Source organism: Crinia signifera, chromosome 8, assembly GCF_055691185.1.
Source record: "Crinia signifera chromosome 8, ASM5569118v1, whole genome shotgun sequence".
In the NCBI taxonomy this organism is placed as follows: Eukaryota; Metazoa; Chordata; class Amphibia; order Anura; family Myobatrachidae; genus Crinia; species Crinia signifera.
Genome location: NC_139224.1, coordinates 101,832,801 through 101,855,188, shown reverse-complemented (window position 1 = coordinate 101,855,188; position 22,388 = coordinate 101,832,801). Strand labels below are relative to the sequence as shown.

At 40.3% G+C, this 22,388-nt stretch overlaps 1 protein-coding gene across 10 annotated transcripts in view; it reads left to right on the top strand.

Moving 5' to 3' along the window:
* NTNG1 (netrin G1) overlaps positions 1 to 22,388 on the top strand; it is a 278,549-nt gene that overhangs the window by 10,870 nt on the left and 245,291 nt on the right. For all 10 annotated transcript variants that reach the window (XM_083156901.1, XM_083156904.1, XM_083156905.1 and 7 more), the window contains exon 2: positions 7,636 to 8,379. In XM_083156901.1, the coding sequence (XP_083013027.1) occupies positions 8,149 to 8,379 (231 nt within the window). In that variant the 5' untranslated portion in view covers positions 7,636 to 8,148. The remainder of the gene's footprint in view (positions 1 to 7,635; positions 8,380 to 22,388) is intronic.

The following is a 22,388-nucleotide window of genomic DNA, read 5'->3' as shown; positions in this document are numbered from 1 at the left end:
CTACACTGCTCTGACTGACATTTATAATACGCTAATAATATCTGTTTGATGCTAAAGGCAGATATTAAGCATGTCAGAGATTGTTGCAGAAATGGGAGCCCTTTAGCTTGGCACTTATACTCAGGGACCTTCCTGGCAGTTGTTTTAAAAGTAATGGAAGGTTCTTATTTTCACTTGTGCTGATAACAGATATGTACAACATACTTCATACCATAGGTGCCGAAACCGTGGGTGCTCCGGGGCCCGAGCACCCACAGAAGGTGAGGAGCACCCACGGGCCACGGCCAGAGCTCACCATCAGGGATCCTGGCAGCGCCACAGTGGGGTCCCAGCAGCGGATATGCCGTCAGCAGTGGGGGTCCCTGCGGCGGATGGGAACAAGTAGCGGTATTAATACCGCTGCTAGTTCCCATCTTCCGCAGGGACCCTGCTGCTGACGGCATATCCGCTGCTGGGATCCCACTGCGGTGCTGCCAGGACCCCCTCACTACCTCCATCCAGGACTGGGTGGAGCGCCCGCGAGCACCCACTGGCAAAAATTTAAGCCTGCGCCCCTGCTTCATACGACATACATAAATACCACATAGCCTCCTTAACCCTTTGAGGTCCGCACCACAAAAAAAGCAAAGGAAAAAAAAATTATTTGCATTTTTTATTCACTGAGGATAATATTAACAACAATCAATCATTTTTTTAAAATGAGACCCCACAGTTTTTGAGATATAGGCCTCTACTAAACGGTTGAGAAATCCGTTTATGTTAAACTTTTTTTTTGCTGCGGACCTCAAAGGGTTAAGTAGCTCTCACGTCACGTCACACTCATGCAGCATTTTCCTTTAAGGTGCATCTTATTCAGACAATGTAGTGAATAGGACACATAGGTGTATATATTCAATTGATGGCGGATCCATTCCGACATTCTTTTGCCGGAATGGATCCGGCATCCATTATTCAATCCAGCGGCAAAATCCGGATGTCGGATGTGATTGACACTCACCCGGCTCACGTTCGGACTGGGTGAGTGCGGGAGATGGCGTGAGTCAGTGGGAACCTGAGAGGGAGCCCGGATGGAGTTGGATGAGCTGCTCTAACCTTGCCCAGCAGCGCATAGGTGCAGGAGGGTGCGGGCATTGGCGTGAGGGTGCGGGCTGTGGCAGGCAGGAGGCTGGAGCCATGTAAGCTGCTGCTGTTCACCCTGCACCGTCCTCCCTGCCTCAATGTCAGATTGAGAATGACGGAAACACAGCCAAAACCTTTCGGTTTTGGCTGTGTTTCCATCAAAGCAGGTGGATTAGTGGCTATTCCATCAATCCACCTGCTTTTCGGCATGTCGAAACATTTTGACATGCCAGAAAAAAAGAAGAAGCTATTGTTGAATAGATCGGAACCACTTCTGATCTATTCATGCTGTAAACTGACGTCTTCTCGGCAAGACTGCAGTTTCGACACTCAATGAATATACCCCATAACATGGTTTAAATGATATGCAGCATGCCTATATTCTGTGTTTTTCATTAAGACTCTGTAACATAGCATTTCATATGTACTTCCTATTCACTCCTTTCTGTGAATAAGACACTTTGTAATGGAATAAGTCACTAGCGAGTCACATCTGTATTTAAAAGTTCTTACTCACTAGCTGACTCAGAAACAACAATCTCACATGAAGAACTACAGAAAAGCAGAATATTCTGATCTGGTCTGAGCATTTTTTTCAATTAGTCTAAAGACTGGAAGCCTTTCTTATCAATATATTGAGCAGCCTCAGGGTATATTGCTCTGTTGCAACCTGGAAGTTTGGCCTTAAGTGATAAAGTTTTATAAAATGATGCATTACACAAAGTATCAATGAATCAAACAAGAAGTTTTCTAGTTCCTGCACATGGCAAGTCACGTATCCTTACTTGTAATCTGTGTGCCTGTTTTTTGCTCAGTAGTACACATTTATAATAAAATGAATTTAAATATGAACATGGTGTTTTTTGGGTGGAGAGGGTTAAACATTTTTACTCCTTCTGATGATAGAAGCCAAGTAGATGAAAGCATGAATGTGGACTGACTGTAATATTCCCCTATATACTGCAACCAAATTCAGAAATGACTATTAAATGACTGCACAGTTAGAGCATAGCCTGGTCCAATAGGTGATGGAAGGGCCTTTTAATTCTTACTGATCCACATAGCTGCCAGAGATCGGAAGCCAATATTCTTTATAGGATACTGTACATCATACTTACCTACTTTTGAAAACTAGTTTCAGGGAGATTATAGTTGGAAATAGAATTTTGCACAGAGCTCTATTGAGGGGGCATGTCATGCTCAGCCCAAAGGGCGTGTCTAGTTCCTAATATGGAGAGATTGTAAAAAGAGATTGTGAACGTGGCACCTAGAAGTGTGGGTGTGTACTGCTACATCTGAGAGGAATCTTTTAAAATGACTTATATCCAAATGTAGATGAGCCCCAAATCAGTTAGTAAGCGCTACTATACTTGGTAAATTCCTTTGAAATTGAGCTGATGATTAAATGTATCTATCTCTCATACCTTTTATCCCCAAAATGTAACAGTGTAATGTGGGCTAGGTGACAGGAGGGAGATTGCTAGACTAATGAGGGAGAGAGGGAGATTGCTGCTATTTCAGGGAGTCTCCTGCAGAATGCAGGAGGGTAGGCAACTATGCTGTACATTGTGCACTATCCAAGGAATTGTACAGTACATATAAATACCAAAGCAATAAAAAAAAAGTATTCAAATGTGATGAAGAGTCCTACTTTCCATATGTATAACTTATTTTAGATAGAAATCGGGGTGTAATTATCATCAATTTGTCACTTTGCCCCCAGATATGACCCTCTCTTTAAACCACATAAATTATACACAGCCTATCATCCACATCATGGGAAAATGTAATAGAGTGAGAGCATCAGAAAGTGAGAGATTTGGTAAGAAATCTCCAGTTTTTTTAAAGCGGCAATCATTTCCATACCAGTGGAGTCATCTTTTAACTAGAATTAGCTAGAACTGACTATTTTAACCATTAAATCTGTGCTAAAACTGCATAGAGGCATCATTCTGTTCAGCTCACTAATCCATGTGAATGCAAATGACCATTAATCCAAAAAAAGCATATTCGAGAATGAGCAATACATGACTATCACGGTGGTGCTCTGCAATAAATAATTGGGTGCATGGTCTCTGGAATTAAGTGAATGTTCCTGGGAGGATACATGTGGGTGGCTAAACAGATGTGCATGTGTTGCAAGTGTGATCCTGTAAGTGGAAAGTGTACTAGTGCCAGGGTTGGACCGGCACACAGGGGAACAGGGGAAGCCTCCAGTAGGCCCCACTGCCTGGGGGCCCTACCACCTTTTAGAGCAATGGTGTATTTTCTACAGTGCATTACATTTATTAATCTGGTACTTTATCATGCATAAAATAGCAGTATTTAATATATATATATAATATATATATATATATATATATATATATATATACTGTATGTGTGTGTGTGTGTGTATATATATATATATATATATACACATTCTCTAGTGGTAAGCCAAACCTCTGTGACTGCTGGCCAAACACCCTCTGGGTATTAGCCACACCCCTAATCAAGGGTCCCTATTACTGCAATCTCCAATGGGCCCTTCATGTCCCAATCTGACAATGACTAGTGGTCATTGCTGCTGGCAGCCAGCTAGAAAGGAGGTGGTGGAGACGGCCACCTCCCCCAAGAAACAGAATTCTGATAACTTTTTCAGATCCCGCTAGCAAAATGAGACTTAGTAGGTCATTCTGGTTGACAGCCTTGTGAGTCCCCCAGACTTACAAGAGATGAAAAGGTTCTTCTTCCCAGTCATCATAAGCTATGTCTATTTTGGAAGCGTTTCCTCCCTGATAAATAAGAATCGATAAGAAAAATAGTTCCAATTGAACAGAGGACTACATGATTGCAGATTCCCTTTTCATATTGCACATCCACACTTGTACGGCTCAGGCCAACTAAACGGTATTATGAATGGAATAGAAAATTATATGTATACGCATGAAGTCATTATTCCCAAAATGTTTGCCATGGAAAATTGTACAACATCTGCTGGCAATTTAATACATCTGCTGCCAGTTTGCGTCAATGTGGAACTTCTCCTGGCTCCAACAACTTGTAATCAGAATCAGCTTTATTGGCCAGGTATACTTGCGTATACTAGGAATTTGTTTTCGGTTTGCTGTGCAGCAGCCAGGTAGGAAACAAGTAAACAGCATACAGTATAAACAATATACAATATAAACAGGTGGGGAAACATGTACAGTCATGTAGAAAGTTATTCCGAGTGGACACTGTGTTAGATTATGTGCAAAGGGTTATGGCACGACAATGAGGTGTTCATGAGTTCACGTGTCAACAGGTGAAACGCTTGAGGAAAGAAACTTTTTAGGCTTCTGGTGGACCTGGTGGAAATAGCCCTGTAGCGTCTGCCTGATGGCAACAGCTTAAACAAGCTATGGCCAGGATGTAGTTGGTCCTTGACTATCTTTGTTGCCCTTATTTTGCTCTGGACAGGCACAGGTCCTGGACAGAGGGAAGGTCTGTCCCGATTATCTTCTCTACTATTCTGATTACCTTTTGGAGTCTGCATTTGTCTCTCTCGCTGGCGGAGCCATACCGGACCAGTATTGAGGAGCACAGTACAGACTCCACAATTGCAGAGTAGAAGACGAGCAGAAGCTTCTGTGGGATGTTGAACTTCCTCAGTTGCCGAAGGATGAGAAACCTCTGCTGCACTTTTCCAACAATAGTATCAGGGTTGGGCCCCCATTTAAGGCCCTGGGAGATTGTGGTTCCTAGGAACTTGAAAGAGTCCACACTGTCAGTAATTGTTAGGGGAGGAACACCAACAGCCTTCTTCCTACTATCTTTTCAATGGTTTTGAGTGGGTTGAGCTCTAGATCGTTGCTGCTGCACCACCGGGCCAATCGGTCCACTTCTTGTCAGTAGGCCGATTTTTCCCCGTCCTTGATAAGGCCAATGACGGTAGTGTCATTGGCAAATTTGATTATCTTTACTGATTGCGCCGCCTGAGGTGCAGTCGTTGGTGTACAGGGAGAAGAGCAAGGGTGAGAGCACACAGCCCTGGGGGGCTCCTGTGCTGATGGACTGAACTTGGGAGGTGAATTCTCCCACTTTCACAACTTGTTTTCTATCAGTCAGAAAGTCCACAATCCAAGAACACGTAGCTTCAGGGACTCCTAGGCAGAGTAGTTTGGGGTGGAGGATGTTGGGGATGATTGTGTTGAAAGCCAAGCTGAAGTCGACAAACAGGACCCTTGCATAGGTACCAGGCATATCCAGGTGCTGCAGAATGTAGTGCAGGCCCAGGTTGACTGTGTCCTCAACGCATTGATTAGATCAGTAGGTGAACTGGAGGGTATCTAGCTGGTGACCAGTCACAGCTTTCAGGTGGTTCAGTACCAGGCACTCGAATGTTTTCATGATCACAGACGTCCAAACTATTGGCTGGTAGTCATTCAGATTTGTAATAGTTGATTACTTGGGGACCGGAACAATAGTGGAGGTTTTGAGGCAGGAGGGAACCTTGCGTAGCTCCAGTGATTTGTTGAAGATTCTGGTGAATATGGGGGCAAGTTGACCAGCGCATACTCTCAGGGCAGATGGTGACACCCCTTCAGGACCTGGTGCTTTCCTTGGTTTGGCCCTCTTGAACATCTCTTCCACCTCTACTTGGGTGACCTGGTGTGACTGGAGTGGCTGTCGACATTTGGGGCAGCACAGAGGGTATGGTTTGGTTCACAGTGGACAACTTTTTCAAACCTGCAATAGAAGTTGTTCAGCTTATATGTATCAGACATATAATATAAGCTTATATGTATTAGACATATAATATAAGTAGGAAGACCCTAGAATATAGGATACTGAAATAAACATCTGTAAAACAGTTGATATATAGTGTATTGCTAAATGTGGTTCACCCAAAAACACAAGCACATTATTCACCTTACCTAATACATGAGTAGAGTTTTTTTAGCAGTAAGCTGTGTATTTACTGTATAAAGGAAATGTTTGGAAGACAACAACTCCCAATATAGAATGCTTTATGGTGAAGTCACCAAATGATTCCTCAATTTGACAAAACACAATAATAGCTTGTTATATTATTTTTTCCAAAATCTATTTTTTTTTTTGTCATATTTCTGTACAAATGACATAACTGAATTTATATGAAGCAAAATGAATGTATAAATACTCCATAATAGGAGCAAGGACATTGTGAAGCGAACTCCTGTAATGAGTAATTTCAAGACAGGTCTATAAACGTCAATGAAAAAAAAAAATACTGAAGGATACAATCCAAAAATGTAGGAGTACTAGAAAAAAACTAACAATTGTTTATCTTTAATTAATTAAATTTATTAATGAGGATTGGCTTCCATTTTATATTTGTATCATTGCACCATTTCAAATAACAGAAGATTAAATTTCATTTTCCGGGGTAAATTACACAACACAATGAAGTATTGGTATTATGGCCTTGTTTTATAACTTTTAAATGATCTCAGCCTCTGTTTGCTCTGGGCTCTCACACACTGAATTAGATTAGCAGAATTGAGAAACACTTGATTACAGAGACAGCCATCACAAGGCTTTATGCAAAGTTCCACATGTGACCATTCACTCCGCCCAGTGTTCCCTCTAAGCTGTGCGCACGTGTGCGCGCACACACACTAACGAGCGTGCGCACAGACATTACAACTGAGCGCACAAAGCAGCAGTGGTCCCTTTTTGCAGTTGTGTACTCAATTAATGTGTGTTTCACCCATTAACTACATTGTGTACTGTATTTTGAATGTTTAAATGTTGAATATCATTTTGAAGTAAAGTTAACACAAATGCTGAACGTCATTTTCCAGTTATATATAAGTGACGCACAAAAATGTAAATTTCATTCCAAAGTTGCACAGCCAAAATCTTTAGCCACACACAGCCTTCGTAAAATTAGAGGGAACATTGACTCCGCCCTTCTTCTACTGTTAGACTTGTTTTTTTTTATATCGATTGTTACTCTTGTTTAAAATGCTTGCTGATATATTATTACAGACATATATCTCTTGCTTTCATTAAATGCTTTGTTTTGGCTTATTGCTAAGATTAAGGACAAAATATTGTCGATTCTTGAAGTGTATTTGGTTGTTTTTAACAAAATTGCTTTAAATGGCTCACATAATTCCAGAAAAAAACCACCAAGGGTAGCCCGTTAAAATCATAGAAATGTATTGAGAAAATAGATATTTAAGTCCTAATCATAACGATTTTGAAAGAGCTAATCCAATTAGAAAATATTGCATACTGACCAATAACAATAGATCTGTATAGTTTAAATAAAAATAATTATCTGATGTTAGGGTCAGCAGGCTAGCAATATCATATATTATACATCTATTTTTAAATCCATGACTCTTTTTTGAACATGGTTTAAACCTCGAGAACCTCTCAGTGAATGATTATCTGTCGTCCTTATTGATAAGATCCATCAAATGTCAGGCTGTGTGCTGCTACAGGAAAACATTGATTTTTCGGACAATAAACTCCAACCTGATATTTTTTTTCTCTGTTTCAAAGGTGGAAAAGCCAAAGGTAGAAGAAGATTGATTCATATCAAGCACTAAGCTAATCTCATCTCAGCAACAGTCCCAACCTTGGAACAAAGGATGCACTTTGGTTTATCATCTCTGCAATATAAAACTTCCTTTTTTTGTCAAATTCCTTTTACTGATAATTATCTCTGAACATCGAAACTCTAATACGTCAACATTTGTGGAAAAATGTGTTAACCATTTCAGAGCCAAAAAGCAGCTTCTATAACCATTAATGTTACGGTTGTCCATTACAGTATAAGCCCTACCTTCTAACTCAGAAGACTTTTGAAGTTCCTTTAATTTCATGTAAGCTGGTTTAAAGAAATTAGGCCAATGGCCTTTATCCATTAATTATTAAAAGTGGACAAAGAATGTTGGGTATCCATCAATATCCTGGACATTACAGTAGAAAATTATTTCCCAGCTTAGAGCTGTAACGGCCTAACATCTTGGAATTACCGCATTCTTCAAGTGAGGACCTAACAAGCATCGCGATATGTACCTGTCCATGGTGCTTTATCTCCACACCCTGTGGGTGGCAGTCTCCATAGCAATGCAACATGGACACTACGATATGTGTAAGACACAAACAAAATCTGATGAAGGCATTGTCTGGGAATATATGGCTTGCCAACCAGAATCTAAAGACATGACACCATATCTGAGGGTAAAGCTGGATCCTCCAAACAGTACCTGTGGAGACCCACCAGAACCCTTCTGTGCAATGGTAAGTGGAGCACATTATAGTGAAACAGATATAAACCAATGCAAATGTGATTATCAATTAATTTATTTTTATGTATTTTATAGAATAATATCTAGGGTGAAATTTAATAGGATGAGAGTTTCAGAAAGTGAGAGATTTGGTAAGAACTTTCTGAATCTCTCATCCTATTACATTTCACCCCTAATGTCATATACATACATGTGGTACAAGAAAACAGAATAGTGTGCACTGATAGGGAGATTAACGAGAACCAAAATGTGTCAGAATGAATTATTTAGTTGGATTTGAAAATATACTCTGTAATATATCTATATATATATATATATATATATATATATATATATATATATATATATATATATATATATATATATATATATAGAGGATGTATCAGCCCGGCACTCCACGAGTGACTTGAAGCAGCTGCCGCGGGTGCCTTCCAGACACAATGGATAGGGAGTAGTACGATACAAATAGAGGCACTCCAGCGGTCTTGGTGAAACAAGCAGCGTTTACTGTGATACAGACGTTTCGGGGATATAATCTCCCCTTCTTATTGTACACTGAAGAAGGGGAGATTATATCCCCGAAACGTCTGTATCACAGTAAACGCTGCTTGTTTCACCAAGACCGCTGGAGTGCCTCTATTTGTATCGTACTACTCCCTATATATATATATATATATATATATATATATATATATATATATATATATATATAGATATATCTGCCCTGTGGCCACACCCCCACCACTTTACTGGGTCATTTTACTGACCTGTCGTCACCCCTGCTAACATTACCAGTAACTGATATCAGTACAGTACTAACAATATTATTATGTTGCCTAGTTTGGAAAGATTACATACAATAAGATGACATTGCACAAGCATACTTTAGGTTACAAACATTACAAAGATATATGCTAGATCCAGGTAACTGCAAGGAGATAGCAAAAGGTGCTGCGGACTCTAATCAAACCGTAAAAATATATTTGTAGCTACTGTTCTGTTAAGCCCCAGATTGCCCAATGCAAAGTCAATGAGTGTAGATTCTTTGTTAATTATACAACTGTCAGTGCCGTAACTATAGCACCGCAGCCCCCGCGGTCGTGGGGGGGCGCTGTGCATATGGGGGCGCCGGGGGGGCTGCGGTGCTATTGTAATCCCCCCGCCCCCCATCTCCCGCATGCTTACCTGTCTGCGTGTCCCGGCTCCCCTCCTGGCTTCAATCAATGCTATGGAGACGGACCACGATAAAATGGCCGCCCCATAAAGCAGACTGTTCTCTGAAACTGTCTGCGGTATGGGGGCTGACATTTTATCGTGGTCCGTCTGCATAGAATTTATTGAAGCCAGGAGGGGAGCCGGGACGCGCGGACAGGTAAGCATGCAGCAATGGGGGGAAGGGGCACAGGGGGCACGGGGGGCACGCCGGACGGACAGGCGGGCGGGGAGGGCGCCCCCCCATTAACAGCGGGGGTGCGCCCCAAACAAAGCTACGCCTCTGATAACTGTCCTTAGTCTTTTTAATACCTTATGTATTTCTTGATCTGGTACTCTTCATATGAAAGCAAGGTGCATTATGGCTGCATCTGATTGGTTCAGTCATATACAGTACTGCCCTATACAGCTTTTAATGTTCCAATTAGAGCACATGGTGGTGTAGCCTTTTTCTGTATGCCTTAAATAAGCTTCTTTAAGAATAATATGTTTGTACCGATGTAATCATATTGAATAGCCCTTAAGCCCCCCCATACACGGTCCATTTTTGCGGTCCGTTTTGTACTTTTAAAGTACCAATCGTATCGGATCGCATGCCTTGTGCATGCGCTGGAGCGCGCATCGCATAGTACAGAACGGACCTGGCAAAAACGGAGCATCTATCGGCTCCTTTAGTTGCATATGAATTTAACATTATATCTCTTATCAATATTTTTTTTTATATAAAATTGTGTTCATGGGGAATATCTTATATCATAACTTGCATTCTGATTTCTGGTAGTAAAATTTTATATTGGAAAAATTGATAGAAAATTAAATGAAATGAAATTTGAACTACAGTCATCCAGTTATACTGTTGTCTAAACAAAGTAAAGGGCACTAATGTTCTGTGTGCTCCAATGTTCAGCCTACCAATGCATTACAGATGAGTGACATACTGTTCCTGAGTTGTGGGCTCTAATCTCGTGTTTTATGTCATCTTTGTGGATAGATACAAGTACACAGGTTGTTTAACCCCTTAAAGAGCCACAAAGCAATGAACAGGTTACTATAGAATATGTCAATAGTGTCAGTATAGTCAGGCCTTGAGATTTACAGCTTTCTGATTTCAACAATTTTCTTCAAGAAGTGTCTGGTAGTGATTCATTGCAGTGTTCTTCACTTACGTTATTAACAGGAAGGGGCTTATGTAATTGGTTCCAAAATAACTGTTTGCTGCTTTAACGGTAGCAGCAAGCATGCTGAAATCCCACCGGATCCAAAAAGTAATAAACAATCACATAACTCTGAAATCTGCTGTGCGTAGATAAATATGTTACCACAACCAGCGGCCGTGCTACCATTAGAGACTAAGGGGCCGATTCTGGAGCACTCGTAGTGATCCGAATTCAAACCTATTGTTTGAGAACATCAGGAAATTAAAAAAAAATTGAATGACCTCGATGATCGGGGTTTGCACATGTTCATTTTTGTGCATGTGCAAACACCGACTGAGAACGGCCGCGATGAGTTGCTCACTCGCCAGGCAGTTTGCAGAGGGGAGCTAGGGCCAGGAAGGATCGGGGCGATAGTGGCACTGGGCCATGCGTATGCCCCGTGTTTTATGGGCATCTCCATGAAAGCGCTGGGCGTTCCCATGTGTAAGCAGACAGGCCAAAGCTTGCCAAGAGCAGACAGCTGATGTCAAAAATTACGTCAAATGTTGTCCTGGCAGCCGCAAATATAAGTCAATTAAGACCATCGAATGATTTCTCCTGCAGCGGCGGCATGCGAGGGGATGTGTCTCCATTACAAATCCCCTAGTATGATTGTGAGGGAAATGGCAGGAGCGCAGGGATTCAGCAGGGTGGCAACACAGGTGCTCGGCAAGCTGCGAGCTTCGCAGCTTACGGAGCTGATTACAATCACCACCTAAATGCTTTCATTTTGTCTACCATGGGTTAAGGGGTCATTCAGTTTTTTACATTTCTTGATGTACTCCATCAATAGGAGCTAATGTAAAAGGGTAAGAAACCCAGAAAGTGAGCAATTTTGGGAGAGTTTTCCTTTTTCTTAAAGCAGCAATCTCTTACATGGCTAAATCAACCTGGTTTTCCAGTGTAAATGATTGCTGCTTTAAAAAAATTGGAAAACACTCCCAAAATCATCGCTCACTGGTTCTCTCACCCTATTACATTTGGCCCTAGGTGTCAGTCACTAACATGGATAAAGTATTTAACAGCTTATTGCCTGTGAGTCTGTTACCTGCTGCCACGTCTGTGGTGGCCTGGAAGTGTGGTATTGGGCTATGACATTATAGCACAGTGCCACACTTGAGGAGACAGGTATCATCATACTGTACCTATCAAAAGTGGAGAAGATGTCTGTAGCCACCAATCAGCTGTGACATGATACACTGGCATTTTATGGACTGTGCTAAATTAAGTATAGGAAGAAGCTGATCTCCACATTTCACTTTAGAAGATTTAATACATCTCCACCTTAGAGTTTGACACCAAGGAGCAGGTGATATTCCAGGTTAGCAGTGGGGAGCCTAGAACCACAGAAACTGAAAGAAGGGACAATCAGTATATCCAGTAATCTTCCACTGGCCATGTGACTTATCACAGCTTTCTGTCCCACAGCTTGCAAATATATATGTAGGATTAACTGTGGTAACTCTTTTATAAAAGTCTAGTTTTAGTGCTAGTGGTCCTTTAAATCATGTAACATTTGTTCCAATATTGCAGATGCATTCCACCTGTCCTCTGTCCTCCCTACCCACCCCATATAAATTGAGTCTCACGTGGCTAGTATGAGAAGGAATCATAATGCTTTATTATGTTTTCAATAGAATTATTTAATTACACATGATTGTTTCCAGAATTATTTTAAAACTGTCTGGTTTGTTGGATATTGTGATTTACACAGTGATTCTAAAATAGTAAGATGATCTTGTGGGAATATAAATATGACGATTCTTAATCCTATTCACATATTTCCTCTTGATAGACTCGTTCTCCTATTGAATAGAATATGAGCCACTGATTTTCTCTACAGCTTTCATTAAAAATGTGTCTGCAGACATAAGAATAGAGATGTAAACCGCAGGTGTTTATCAGTAGACACGTAATGGCTCTTTGTAATGTGACAAGAAAAGATCTTTCATAAGATTAGAACGAGTCATGTAAACACATAGGAGGCGATTTATCAATCGATCGGGTTCCCAACATCTTCATCAGGACCTGTGCTTTCAGGGCAGATTACCTGCCAGATAATGTCTGCCCATTGTCATTGCATTACCACGACAATGCCTGGGCATCCACAACATAATAAAGTATTCTACAGTATATGACTTTATTAAAGTGGATGAGGTGACAGTATAAGGCCCAGTCATTAACACAAACATTATATGCACTATACAGGCCTTTGGAAATTAAAGTGTCATGACTAAAGCAGGACCCAACGGAAACATGTATGTTTTAACCCATAATGCAATAACTGTAAGTGTAACATGCTTAGTACTGTGCATAGGTGAATCTAGAAATATGGTAATGGGTGGTCCCAGATTAAACCACTAATATAGAATGGATCTAAAGGGGGTGTGACCTTGTTTGAGGGGGTGTAGCTTCACAGGGCATGTCACTCCCCCATTTTTTCACCACTGTGATGGCATGCCCAGCGCTGTGTGAGCTGCTGGCCATGCCCCCAGATGAATTTATTATTGCTTTGAACATTATTTCCAAATGGCATTACAACTAGGCAAGCTATAAATAAAAATATGCACACCCAGCGCCGGGGAAGGGGGTTTGGGACAGACTGCCTGCCGTTGACTTATATTTATATATATATATATATATATATATTATTTTTTTTTAATAGTAAAAGCAGGGGGGGGGGGGGGGGCATGCTGTCTGCCTGCAACTGGCACACATAGTTTTCATGTGCCACAAGCAAGTACTCCATCCACTATATATATACAGTGGAAAGAGATGCACCAATGAGCATAATAGAATAGTATTTTACTAAAAGAAATAGCTGCTCACATATATTAAGTTAAAGATATATATGCTTACCAGATCACAGCATGACATCAGATGTAACATAGCTTATATATCTTTACCTTAATGTATGTGAGCAGTTATTTATTTTAGTAAAATACTACTCTATTATGCTCATTGGTGCATTTCTTTCTAATTTTGTTCTCTACATTTAGCCCAATTTGATCATTGGTAATGATCATTGAGAGCGATTGCACACATTGTAGGATGTGCATTGGACACATCTGTGAACTGACGCTGGTATATCTGAGATATATATATATATATATATATATATATATATATATATATATATATACACAGTATGGATGCACCCCGAACCACCCCTTAGATTCGCCTATGGTACTTTGTCACCTACCACAGGTTCAAAGCTTTTTCCCTTCAGGCAAAGAGTTAACCATCCCGCCTGGTTTGAAACCAAGTCTGCATTCATTAACACATTGATGGGGCTATGCAGCTAAGAAGCAAGTGCCAATTTTCTCTCCTGACACAGTGTGGACACGCTTGGTTAGAGAGTGCTCCTGTATTACAGCTGCTAACTCCGCTCTATTCATCACTTGAACATCTGTACATTGTGTGCAGAGAAGTAACGAGGCGTCCACACTGAGATAACTGGAAGCTAAAGTGCCACTATCTGGGTGCTTTGTCTTGTGCTCAGTAGCTGTTAGTGCTTAGGTGCCTGCAGGCATCCATTACATATGTTTATTTGCATTCTAGAAGAATGGAGATCTTCCCCACAGCACGCAGATTTTGTGTTTTTATTGCCAATCTGTGCTCTAGAATGCATGCATAGAAGAGATGCATAGTCTTTGTTAATGTGCTGTATCTCATGTTGTTGAAGTTTTAGGAGCAGGTGTGGTTTAAATTAAGAACAAGAAGAGTACAGCAGAGGTTATATACCCAGGCGAAGCGCAACTGGTTGTTTAAGTTCTTTGATAAACTGCAAAGTACACGTAATGCAATGACCTTTCCTCATTGCCATCATGGACATACAGTATAGTAGGTCCATGATGACAGACAGACATCTCTATCATCTCCCAGTAACTAACTACATACAGTCCCTTCTCCTTGAAGTTCCATATTATTCATTATTCCTCTTGCTGTGTCTTGTATCTCTTCACCTTTTTGGTCATTACAGCTTGCCTTCTCAATTGTATACATAAAGTATATTTTCTTAATCAATCTATTTAAAAAAAATGTTTGATTAAGTCATGTCATAGGGGTCTATTGGAAATCCTTAAAGTCACAAAATATTGTTACAATATGCTTAGAAAGATACTGTATGTAAAACATGGAAGCTGCATTAGCAATTATGGCCAGTATGTGGCAATGCAGAGTCCTCACATTTATACCGTATGTTACATAGTATGGTATCACTTTCATAGTGTACCAGGGTAGGATGTGTGTATACTGCAACTTTGTTATGTGTGTATCCTGTATGTATTTGTGATACTATATATGTGATCACACCAAATAAAGCCCTTTGTTATTATGGGGAAGATCTATAAAACCTTCTATACAGTGGGCAAATGACATTGCCCATAGCAACCAATCAGCTGCTGCCTTTTTTATAATGTTCTTGATGAATAGTACCCAGAAGCTTACTGGTTGTTATGGGCAATTTCTTAACTTGTCGCTTCTTCACTCTTTAGAAGATTTGATACATTTCCCCTCATACGTTATCCCTCCTGTACAGTTTGTTACAATTATTTTCCTCTCTGTTTCTTATTACTGCTGGTCATGCTGCACCTTGTGCCTTGCCACTTGTTCTGTTACATTAAGCTGCATAACCTCCCCTTCAATTTCCCATGCATGCCAATTCATCCACCTGGGACATGCCGACTCATACACTGCAATAGATTCTATTTTTCCCTTTGTAAATTTAGAATAAAAGTGGTGTCTAGATTGTTAGCAGTCTATACAAGAATAGCAATCCCCTAAAAGTAACTGTCACCAAAGAGAGGCACTTGTTTTGCCAAGAAAGCATCTAAATGGGGCTTGCCTAATAAAGTGGTCAACTGAAGTTAAAGTCCTCATGACCCCTTTTTACTAGAGCTGAGGTTCAATAACTGCTTTCCCCATCTAACACTGTCACTAACTTGCCTAGCAGACTACGCATTGAGCCTTCCGCCTCTGCAAGTATTTACTTAGTTACAATTAGGTTTTGTAGCAAACTTTAACACAATTCTATTGAATAATTGTGACAGTTTTGTTATCATAAATTTGAGATGCATATATTATGTATATACTGGATGCTGTCTCACGCATCATTCTGAAAAATGTTTCTTGATTGCATATGTAAATTGCAAAGGATGTGCAACCTGTAGATTTGGAATATTTTAGCTGGGATGCCATGATGTTTGTTTGTGTTTTTGCAAACTGAGAAGCCCCTAATGCATTTGTCTGACCCCTGGAGTATGGCCATAATGTAACTAATCTGCAATATATCTCTCTCAGATATAAACTAATCTGAGCCTGACAGCCGAGACAGCTGGATATTCAATTACCAGTAATGACACTATTTGGTGAGAGCAGGAGATACATTCTCTGCCTGCTCTGACACGTTGTCACTTTGCATTATATTAGCAGTCGCAGTATTGGTTGCAGAATAAAGATAATACTATATATATTATGTATATATTAATATATATATATATATATATATATATATATATATATATATATATATATATATATATATATATATATATATATAGAAAGAGAGACAGAGAGACAGAGGGAGGGAGAGAGAGTGAAAGTGTGTTGACTTCACTATGACAATAATAATGAATAGATGAAGTCTTGGCTGATGATTTGATGATATTTCAGTTTTATAAACTTTTGTCAGAATTTTTGGGAAGGCACAAAGGCTTTTCCAAGTACACGAATTTGAGTGCTGGTCCTTGGGGCTATGTGTGTGTGTATACAGTATTTATCTGTCTCGTAACAGTGGCACTCAACAATAAAAAAAACAAATGCTTTCATACCAATGTTCTAACCCTCTGCATCTCTTTTTTACCATCAAATCCCTCCCTCTGCACACCCCCACCTTGTCTCCCTTCCTCAGTATTATCCTGTGGCATTGCCACCTTCTTCGCATACAACATTTACTCCATACAGCAGGACATCGAATACCAACAGACAAATACCCCTCCAACTCTCTGACTTTTTCCCCCTGCATCTGAAGATGAAGTAATTTAATGGAGCTCATCCGGTCCTCCCCCCAACCACATGCTCATTAGAACCAATCCCCTCCTTCTCTGCTACCTCTCTCCTTCTGCCTGTTCCAGCCTTGCACACCTCCTCAATCTTTTCCTCTCATCCGGGACTGTCCCCTCTGCCACTCAGCATGCCATTATCTCCCCTATTATTTAAAAAAAACCTAGCCTTGATCTTAGCTCTTTCCCCAACTACCGACCCATCTGTCTCCTAACTTTTGCCTCCAAACTTCTTGACCACATTGTCTACAACCTTTCTATACTCTCACTCCCTGCTAGATCCATTCCAGTTTGGCTTTCATCCTTTTTACTTCACTGAAATTACCATCACCAAATTCTGCAATAATCTTCATGCTGCCAAATCTAATGGCCCCCATACATCAGCAATCGCAATTAATTGCTTCTCAGATCCAGTGATTCCCCCCCCCAGATAAATGGTTTCTTCAATCTATTTGACTTGCCAGCACACTACAGATTTGTTTCAGTGATCGGCAGATTTTTCCTGTTATGGGCCCCATATATCAGCAATTAATTGTGACAATCCTGCGTTCTGGAGATGATTATCACAATTAATCTTTAATGTGTGGGCTCCGACTTTTGGCAATCCCAATCAAAAATAAATAGGGATCGCCAATCGATTGCTGAATCAGATTTTTAAACATGTTTAAAAATCTGATTTTATTGGAGTTTCATTTTTGTATGTGATGTGTGGGCACCCCTAACACTCAATGTGCGCACACCTGTGGTGAAATGTTAGTTCTCTATTTTAAAGTTTCATATTATTAGGCACAAAATACTGTATATATAATAATAAAAAAATATATATATATATATATATATATATATATATATATATACAGTATATATAAAATTGAGCTGTTAGCACCGTGAAGTTGATGGTATAGTAATCCTTACAAAGTCTGCTGATTATATAGCTCTCTCATTTCAGTCAAAATAAAAAGGCCTCCATAGCTTTGCCCAGTGGCTCTGCCAGATCAACAGCAAATAAATGGCTGTGCTGATCTGCAGCTTTCAGGAGAGTGACTCTGACAGAGACTGGATGAGCGGAAGACAGCATGCGGTTATGGGGCTTGGGATGCTGAGCCAGGAGAAATTGAAAACCTTGAGTGCAGCTATATTTTTCACAGCCAATCTAAACTAAATTAAGAAGTCTTCTGCCCGGCACAATCCACTGGCAGACAAAGCGTTATATCAGAAGTGTGCATGAATTAATGTTATTCTATTCTTTGGATATTCTTTGCATATTGTACTGCACTGCGGATATTGTTGGCACATTATAAATAAATGCTAATTACCCACACAGCAGATTTGGGATATCTGGCATTATCAAGCAATAGGAGGGCGGATTTATGAGCAATAATGTAGTAATGACAGATAATGTGCTTTTTTGTAGATTTTGCCTGGTTAAGTTGGAAACTCTAGGGTGGTAAGCAAAGTATATTGTGAAAGAAAGAAATAGCAAGTAATATTTATTGCAGATATAATTGCATTCAAAAAGATGTTTGCAGTTCATGCATTTTACAAGAGTGAAATATGAACACAGGTTTTTTATATATACAGTATTCAATTCACCTGAGCACCTTGACAAAGGGGTTGTTAAGCCTCGAAACGTTGGTTGTTTGCCACAAATACATTTTCTTTAAAAGTCTCCCCGGCCCATTCTCCTCCAAGTATCCATTCTACCCAGGGAGGGCAAAGGGGCACATTGTCCATTATGGAGAGTGCCAGACCAACAGTACCATATATATATATATATATATATATATATATATATATATATATATATATAGTTGATTTATTAAAAATGCATCAAAAGAACATGTGCTGCAACAGGCCGACGTTTCAATGCCGCTGTGGGCTTTTTTTTTTAAGGCGCCTGCCACATGCAATATAAAAATATATATATATATATATCAACTTCAATAAGTCTATACAGAGTCGGCATAAGTGGTCGACGTTTCGAAGCCAATTTATTCGTGTTGCTTCTTCATGAGTACATGAAGAAGCAACACTAATAAATTGGCTTTGAAACGTCGACCACTTATGCCGACTCTGTATTGACTTATTGAAGTTGAGTGCTGCCACCTTGGTTGTGTATTGGAACCCTGGATCGATAAAGCTGGTGAGGTATGCTACTCAGATTGGACATATATATATATATGAGATCATTATTGAAGACCGCACACAGTTTCCTCCTGTAGTAAATGCTTGTATTTGTGGTGCACAGTTCATAAAAGATAAATATTCACACTCACCCTCCTGTAGACAGAATAGTGGAAGAACCGGCACTCCATGTGTAAGGATCCATCGTAACTTTATTACGGCATAAGAGAAATGTACCGTGGCCGTGTGTGTACATTTCTCTCATGCCTTAATAAAATTACACTAGATCTTTACACATGGAGTGCCGGTTCTTCCACTATTCTGTCTACATACAGGAGGGTGAGTGTGGAAAAAATATATTACACACACATATAGATAGATAGATAGATAGATAGATAGATAGATAGATAGGAAGACAGTGGCACCCAGACTCTTAGTAAAGTTTCAAACAATGTATTTAAATAAAGTGTATAATGCATATGAACCCAATGTTTCGGGGTGCACTTTACCAAAAAGTTGGAAGATATGGCTTTTGGGGCATTGTAACCAATGTCACAGCACCAGATCTGCACATATGCAGTTCATTGTAGATGTGTACAAAATCAAATTTAGGCAAATCTCTGAATCATGTCCCCTGTCCTACACTGACATATATAGGAAACCCCTTATCTTCATGACAAACAAACATAGAATGTGTTGGTAGAAAAGAACCTACTGATCTTGGCCAGTGCTGGACAGTCACGCTATTGGGTTGCCTCTTTGCTCCTCCACATTATCTGTGGCTCCACGCTGTTTTCAGACATGACACACGAAGAGTCCCACTATAATGGCAGGAATGTTGGGAGCTATACATAATGATTACCATATCGTTTCTGTATTACACATTGTTGTTGGTGAGGCTTTTTTATTTGATGCTAGTAATCTGACAGAGTTCCTCAGATGAGGTCAATTATTCTATAATATACAGTATGGGGCTCTGCATTCTATATTGGCCCCATATGGGTACTTTTTCCATGTATTCTGTTGGTAGTATAAAACCATGCCCCCAACCTGGCTAATTACTCTCACAACTACTGTATGCGGAACAATATATAGTTGCTACCATACTGGTTTTCATACCTCTCTTGAACTAAATTAACTCTGATTTTAATAAGGTATATTTTTTCTACAAGATGTATCGTCTACAGGTGAGTTGAGTCTTGTATTTGCTGAATAATTTGTGGTCTGTGGGCCTGATTCAATGTGCAAAAAAAGCAAAAGACAGCAAGTACAGTAACTGATGAAATCCATTCTGCACTGTAGGTCGGGGAAGATGTAACATGTGCAGAGAGATTTACCTACCTGATTGCACAGCTGAGAGTTTGCAGCGGCCAGTGTTCAATAAAGCCACAGCTAGAGTGAAATTCCACCTTGCGAATTAATGTGCTCCGCTGTGTGAATGGATGTATGTCATAACTGGCTCAGCATCGACTGATTTTCATACTGGGCACAAGTCATCAGAGACTTACTCAGCAGTGCAATGGAAAAAGGCATATCCGGCCTGAAGCTGACATCACACTCCCTTCCCTAAAATGCTCAGGCCCACCTAGAGTTTCCTCTGATGCTCCTAGTGCTTTCCTAGGCACGCCTGCGTTTTTCCTAGCTCTCCCACTAAGCAGCCAGTTTTCACCCCAAGACACCTACTTCCTGTCAATCACCTTGTGTATGGCAAATGGACCATACGCATGCTCAGTCTATTGATAATCGTCCGGGCATGCGATCAGGTCTGTATTACCCCCCCCCCCCCCCCATAGATGTGGCTGGAGTCTATTCAAACTAAAATTTAAGTTAAAATGTAATAATAAAGCTGTCCAGTATTTGTAGGCAACATGCTAAAGCAGCCAGTTTTTACCCTGCACCAAAAAAAATGGCTGTATTTGCTCCCCTTTTATAGCAATATGGTTTGTTCCAGACACAAAGTACTTTTTTTTTTTTTTTGCTTTACTTGCAATTCTGAATCAGACCCATTGTTACACATATATATGCAAATAATAATGGAAGTGACTGCAATTATATGCACATACCATGGTTATTATGGCTCATAACTTGCAAGTGCAATTTTGAAATGACAACTTTAACAATTAATTTCCCAAACACTACACAAGATAGTTAACAAAACAAAATGTGCAGGCACCAGGAAACCGTTGCAATTGCATTATCAATTCTGCTACATCAATTCTGAAAGATATAAAAATGTAGAGGAAAAGCATATATCTTTTCCTGACCTGAGATAGGTATGACATATAGCTTTTGCCGGGAGTAACTGCCATGGATGATGTGAGCACTGCAGAATTATGTGACAGCAGGTGGGGGTAGACATTTTTTAGCAAAATAAAAAATGAAGACTTCTTTTCCCTTTTTTTGCTGGATGCAATGTTGTCTTTAATGAACATTTACCAGATACTTTTCTCTCCCTACACGTAACATAACAACTCTCCAGAGTTCCCTCAGGAGGAGGAGTAGAATGGTGATTGGCTGGTCCACTCTAATATTAGTGTACTGATGAGCAGGATAGTGATAGCAAATGGCACCTAGAAAGGAAAAGACCGATGCCTGGAGGACCTATTGGACTCTATATTATAAATAACTTATACATTGTATACCCCCCTACCCATCTGGAAGTTTGCATGGGAAGAGAGGAAACGCAACTTTGGCTACTCGGACCAGCCCACATTGTACAGATAACGAAAAATGGGGTGACTGACTGCACTTGAGTTGAGGTTGCTGTTGGGTGTCTGGGGTAAACTACACAATTACCCTAAGAGGATATACAGTAAAAAGGGCAGATAGGAGTGTCTATCTGCCCTTTTTACCACATTGTACAGATAAACTGCTGGTATATTTAAAACAGTGGTGCAAGTAGAATTTTTTTCTTGGTGGTACTTAGAGCCTCCACCAAAAATGGGCGTGGCCATGTGTCATGAGGGGGTGTGGTCACACAAAGCTAGAGGAGTGACTAAATGACAATAGTAGCATGGCATCAGGAGACAGGGAATGAGAAACAGGGAATGACTGGGGGTGTGTTGGCTCTTGCTTGGGGAAGAGCCAGGCAACTTGTGCTTACAATAGTGGAGCCTGCTCTTCATGCTGTCGGTGCCGGTGATGCCTGTCAGTGTGACAGGCTAAATCAGCTGTAGCCGGTAGCTGCATACAGCACCAATCATAACACTGGGTGGGCGGGTGGGCTGTGGATGCATTATATTTAGACTTAAAATAAAAATAGAATTGACAGTGGGTCATGGGGTAAGTGGTACTGTGTACCTGCAACATATTTCTTACAGGTACTCCGTACCACGCCGTACCCCCTTACTTGCAACACTGATTTAAAATAAGGATAAAGGGCATGCTATTCAGTTACTATTATGTAA